The sequence below is a fragment of the Acartia tonsa genome, chromosome 10, assembly GCF_053477335.1.
Source record: "Acartia tonsa isolate MP-2025a chromosome 10, ASM5347733v1, whole genome shotgun sequence".
NCBI lineage: Eukaryota > Metazoa > Arthropoda > Copepoda > Calanoida > Acartiidae > Acartia > Acartia tonsa.
In genome coordinates, this window is record NC_137269.1 from 21,247,615 (window position 1) to 21,253,742 (window position 6,128).

At 30.8% G+C, this 6,128-nt stretch overlaps 2 protein-coding genes across 5 annotated transcripts in view; both read right to left on the reverse strand.

Moving 5' to 3' along the window:
• Positions 1-936, reverse strand: part of LOC145329626 (uncharacterized) — a 264,384-nt gene extending 263,448 nt beyond the window's left edge. The window contains exon 1 of the mRNA XM_080173938.1: positions 754-936. Coding sequence (XP_080030064.1) covers positions 754-936 — 183 coding nt within the window. The remainder of the gene's footprint in view (positions 1-753) is intronic.
• SelT (selenoprotein T) lies at positions 875-5,116 on the reverse strand. Of its 4 annotated transcripts, XM_080173943.1 has the most exons (9): positions 5,038-5,116; positions 4,727-4,820; positions 4,341-4,438; positions 3,637-3,722; positions 3,272-3,350; positions 2,948-3,049; positions 2,512-2,610; positions 2,013-2,130; positions 875-1,676 (listed from the first exon to the last, which is right to left on the reverse strand). In XM_080173943.1, exons 4-8 carry the CDS (start codon positions 3,699-3,701, stop codon positions 2,047-2,049), a joined length of 429 nt encoding a protein of 142 aa, XP_080030069.1. In that variant the 5' UTR covers positions 3,702-3,722; positions 4,341-4,438; positions 4,727-4,820; positions 5,038-5,116; the 3' UTR covers positions 875-1,676; positions 2,013-2,046. The 4 variants fall into 4 exon arrangements, with proteins under 4 accessions (XP_080030069.1, XP_080030068.1, XP_080030071.1 ...); XM_080173942.1 differs by having other exon boundaries at positions 875-2,130; XM_080173945.1 differs by having other exon boundaries at positions 875-2,130; positions 4,341-4,432; positions 4,721-4,820.
• Positions 5,117-6,128: the final 1,012 nt, after the last annotated feature.

Sequence of the window (6,128 nt, forward strand, 5' to 3'; positions counted from 1 at the left end):
ATTGATATAATTATCCGATTGATCTGATTCTTGGAAAACTGATTAATAGAACAGCAAAGTGTTTAGAGTGGGAACGGGGATTAAAATGTGATAGGCTCATTTGGGCTCTGGCTTTGCAGTGTCCTATCTCTATAGATCTCTTCTAATACTTATTTTACATAGTAGCCTAACCTAACATAGGCGTAAAAATACGTCTAATTTATAAAGTTAGGTACTCCTGGGTTATGAGGGAAATCGATCAATCGAACAGTTTCATAGAAAATCAACACAAGATTGTAGCTTAAAACATAATAAATTCGCTACTTTTCAGTTTGGGTAAAGTCTCTTTCAAATACCGGGTAATAGCAAAAGATGTTAAAAATTGTAAATAATGGTGATATATCAGAAGTAGGTACAGGATTGATAGTGTGATAAGAGGGAATGTTCTGACCGGAATATTACTACACAAAAAAAACTTTATACAAAGGTCTACAATAAAAGGGTTCCTTGTCTGCAATAGTTAGTATATATAAATTTTGTCATATGGGAGCTAGCTCTTCAATTATCAATCATCAGCAAAAGCTTATCAAAGTAGTTAAAAAAGGAAAGGCGGATTTTTTTGCCATTTTTTTTCTGTAACAAACTTAAAATTAACATCATTTATCCACTAATAGCGAGAGTCGATGTTAGAGGCAAACTATAGTATGAAGATGTTTCTTTTTTTTCAGATTTTATCATTTTAATCCTAATTCATTATTTTATACACAAACTTACTTGATCTGGATTATGGCCCTCCCCACCTCCACTTCCATGCGCGGGACCATATTTCCCGCCATTTTGCGGCACATTTGCCGCCATTTTTAAAAATATGGCACGTGTCACATGGTTCTGAAAGTCTGGCAAAAAAACAATCAACATAAAATTCTTGTAATTTTTGCAATTATTATTATTGATCATCAAAAAATTCCAGGATCTTGCGACCTTTCACGGAATTTTTATCATAGTTAACAAAATTACAAACTAAGAATAACATTGAAATTAAATCGAAATCAAATACATCAAAATAATTTTTAATCAGTCTATTGCAACAAAAAATTAAAAACCTAATTTCAAAATTTTAAAATAAAAAAATAACATAACATTTAACCACAGTTTTGAAGAAAAAAACCTAAACTCTAAAATTCGTTAAAGATTACTCGTACCATTTTATTATTTACAATTACATAGGTTACATACAAATTGATAAAACCATAGCTAACATTTTATTCAGAAAGATTTTAAATTATTTAGAATTAACATTATTATTTAATTGTTTACTTACTAAAATTGATAAAAATGTTAATTATTATTATATCATATTACATTTTATTTTAAAATACATAGCTCAGTAGATCAGTGTTTTACTTGGGATAATAAGAAAATTGTTCATATTTAAGAACAGTACAAAACTTTGTAAAGCAAAGATTTAGTTTTTAATGAAATCTGGGTGAAAGAGCAACTCCCAAAAATAGAATTAAATTGGTTTAATACCTACCTTTTACAAACAAAATTTAGAAGAAAGTGAAGAACTTGTACAGTACATTAAATATGAAACCATTTTCAAACTATCATGACAAAAATAGTTTATCTGCATAATAATAGTTATGAGTAATATCACGATGATTTATTATTTTTTATTAATGCCCTTTAGTTAAGATCTAAATGTAGAATTGTGGTATATTTTCTCTGATGTTTTTTTTAATTATTTGAATTTTATTTCTAGCATCTAAACTTTATCCGATGTTATATTCTCTTTATGGCAGCTGCCACAATGGACAGTCAACAAAAAGAGAACGGAACAATCGTATTATAGACAGCTTTCCGCGGATTATCAAAATGAAAAATTAAAAGATAAATCCAGCTTCTTTTAATATTCGTGGAAAATTGTCTGTAATACGATGATGTACATGATTTTTTTTAGTGCGGCTGAGAACCGGTTGTAAACCAGCGGATATTGATCGGATTCAAAGCTATACTGGAAATACATATTCTACATTTATATCTTATTTGATAGCTCTGAATTTATGATTACAGCTCATCCTTGACATATCCAGTTGTGAAATCTTCTCCCCCAGTTCCAACTCCACGCATACGAATATGGTTCTCGATAATCTGAATAATAATTTGGTCAATTAGGTTCAGAATAGAAATATCCTGCCCTGTAAAAAAAAAAAATTTTAAATCAACATAATATCGGTCGTGGAAGCGGCCATGAAGAGCAAACCAAATCTTCAAAGTAAATACTAGTGTTATTTGAATAATTCAGACTTTAAAATTTATGCAAAGATCGGCTGTTTACCTACCAAAAAATATTTTTGGGGGGTTAGTAATGATTTTTTTTCTATTTCTCTTCGGAGAGAAGTGGTCCCCTCCCCTAAAATAGTTAAAACCTTCCCAGGAATTATGAGAAGCTAACCTGTAAAGGAGAACCATATCGGTTTAGCAGTTAGCTAAGGATATATTATATGTATCTAATATCTTCTATCTATATACCTGGAAAAGTTCAGCAGGCTGAGGTATCCTGCCAGATTCCAGCTTGCTCCAAAGTGGCATGTCATTCAGACTGATCTCAAAGGCTCCAGTGGATATCAACTTAATTGGTACACTTGTTAAATATTAGTTTATACATCGGCTTCAATGAATAGTAAAGACGTAAGTAGCATGATAAACAGTTCACAAAATCTAAATGTGATCACATAGACTTTGAATATAGCAAGGGCAATTATGCCTGTAAGTAAGTAGAACAGTATTAAGAAAATTGCAACTTATTTTCCTCAGAAATAAAAATTAAAATTTCATAATACAGGCCTACCATTCCAATTATGAACTAGAGCAATGTTCATCCATAAGTGGCATACAATTTATTACAAGAGCAACTATGTCCATAATAAGCGCAGCAATAAATATAATTAAATACAACATATAATACCTGGGTCTCTACAGCATTACAAAGGAAAAATGTCATCATGCAGGCATACAATTTATTCTCCAGCATCCAGGCCCACCAACTTGGGGTTGGCTGACCAACATTCTAAAAAAAATACAGTCAAGTAAATCAAAATACATTACTTAGGTACCTATTCAACGGGCTAGGAAAAAATCCACCCCCCCCCCCACCCCTATTCTAAATCAATGCTTGAATTTTACTTTTTACAGTCGGACAATACGTTTTATAAAAGCATCCTTTGAGAATAGTTAAAAACTTTTTTTCATTAACACCTACCCAACAAAATAAGTTAATAAAGTTTTTTACCTGGAAAATATTTATACTTGCTAATACCATAACTATAACTGCCATCTTGGCAACACTGATAAACTGAGCTGCTTGTAACCTATAACAAGAACATATATGTCATTCAGAGGGGTAGATATAAAGTTTAAAATGTGATACTGCCAAGTATTTTGTTTACATTGGATCAAGAATCTGCTGTGCTTTCTTTTTAATAAAACAGGATACTTAATAAGAAAAACTACTTCTATCCAGTGTTTTATTGAATGTTAGGACAAAACTTTGTACTTACTTAAAAAAAGAAAACAATATCGTATTTAATTAAGATACATTATTTTTTTGATTGAAACATTCCTCTGATCTTTCAGGAACGACAGGTAAAATCTTACCTAAAACCCCCCGGGGGGAAGTTGTCCCCCTCAATGGCTATTTCTGGGTATTTCTGATGTAGCATTCCTGCATACTGCTGAAATACCTGAAAAAAGTTTTTATCAGTTTTTGAGAAAGAGTTAAACAGTGTCTTAAAATGAAGTAACACACAATATATACCTACAATTTTTTAATGCAGTAAAAGTTACTATTTCAGATAAGGAATAATAGGCAGAAATGGGACATTCAAAAGTTGCATATAATTTCTTACAAATATGATTTTCAAATGTAGATATATCTATAATCCAAAGTAGAACGATGTCTGTCTGTTTGTGTGTGTGTTTGTTTGTCTGTTTGTTTGTAGCGAAGGATCTCGCTAACCGCTGAACCGATCGGGTTCTCCTTTACAGGGTAGCTTCTCATACGTCCCGGGAAGGTTTATAACTATTTTCTCGGGGGGTGGGACACCACCAACCCCCCCAAAAATGAAAAATCCCCCCCCCCCCAATAAAATTTTTTTTTTCTTTCTAAAACTAAAATTAAATTAGTGGAGTTGACTAACCCCCCCCCCTAAATTTTTTTTTATTTTCTATTTTAAATCTAGAATACGAAAAATTGGTTTAATCAAACCTCCTGGGGCAAAGCCCCTAGAGGCTAGGGGCGAAGCCGCTAGTTTAAAACAAATAGAGTTAAAATACTATAATTTTGTAATTTATATAGTTACCTTTTGGTAGCCTCAGGAGTAGCAATACAGGAATTTGATTGAGGGGCCCATAAACTTGGACAGTTTGGGCTCGGGAATGTCTTTGTGGGCATCTGTGCCTTCAAAAATTGAAAGAAATTAACATTTTCAATGCAGAAGGATTTCCATGAAGGACACATTAATGAATCAACCAACAGACCTCATAAAATGCTTATCATATAATGTAAAGTAGGAATTTTTTGTCGTCTGGAGCTTAAGATCAATGTACATATACAATATACATTTAAATTAGGGTTTTATTATTTTTCAGATTAGAAATTTAAAGTCAACTTTCTATCAGAACTTTCGTACATTATATCCCTGTTTGTAATGGATTCAAAAATAAAATAATCTTCTAAAACCTGTACCAACAAAGAGATCTTTGAAGGTGAGTGCAACAAATGCACTGGCCACCAGCAGCCAAATTTGGCCTCCTGCCATCCTGCAAGCTTCCTTCTCTACCTGGAAAAGTTTACAATTATTGTAGTTGTTGAATATGAATATACCTCAAAATCGGCGCATTTGAGGATGAAAATATAAACTTTTACTGGCATAAGTTAGTATAAAATAAAATGACATAAAAATAGCCTTTAATTGACAATTTACAATTTTGATTATTATTCTATTAAACTACATTTTTGTATAAAATATCTAGCAAAGTAAGTATTCTTATGTTTACCTTATTATTTACAAGTTTTTCCTTCGTTCTTCTAATCAAGAGAGTTTTTGAAAACTATCTGAAATGCAATTTGTTCAATTAATAATTATATTATTAAAATTTTATATATAAATCACAGATAATCTTTTTCAGTAAATTAACATTACAATTAATATCCTTTTCATATGAATATTAGATTCAGTGGCGTGTAGAAGTGTTCATCCATCTACAAGGCCCTTGTAACAAGGGTATGTAACCTGCTCAATAAAAAATAAATATTTCATACAACAAAAATCACAATACTTGAATGACTAAAATCAAATTTGATTAAAAATAAAATAATCAAGAAAAATAAATAAGTGGTCACCAGAAAATTATAACAGATCTTTAACATTAATTCTTATTTTTAATTTTATTCATAATATGTTTATCTCCTAATTTAATTTAAAGACAATTGAAATCATAATTTTATCCCCAGAAGTAAGCATCTTTCTAACCCTTTTAAAAGGGAACTATCCACGAACCAGTGCAAGAGATTCTAAGCACCTTCCAGCATTGATCCATAGTATTTTTTTTAGTGAATATACTAGGTTTATGTTTAATATTTGGTTTATCAACTAAAAAGTTGGGGGTTACCATGGTTTTATACAATATGAAAAAAACTTTGAAATGTAAATAGTTTTTTAATGCAATATTATCAAACGCTTTGTTGACTTCAAAGGACAAAATGAAATAACACGGCAGAAAAGCATTAAATGTTGTAATTGCAAAAGTACTTTAATTAAACTGTTTACCTACACTTAACAATATTACGAGTTACCAACCCTTTTTGTAACTATACATTTTTAATCAAAATAATATAATTTTGTGTCAAATCTTTTTAAAAAAACAGTTTGAACTCATCAAAACATTCGATGATATTGCACCAAATAATGCTTTACTTTTCAAAGTTTTTTTCATATAAAATTATGGTGAAAGCTAACTTTTTAGTCGATAAGCCAAATATTAAACATAAACCTAGTATATTCACTAAGAAAATACTATGGATCAATGCTGGAAGGTGCTTAGAATCACTTGCTCTCGTTCGTGGATAGTTCCCTTTCAGACTAAAA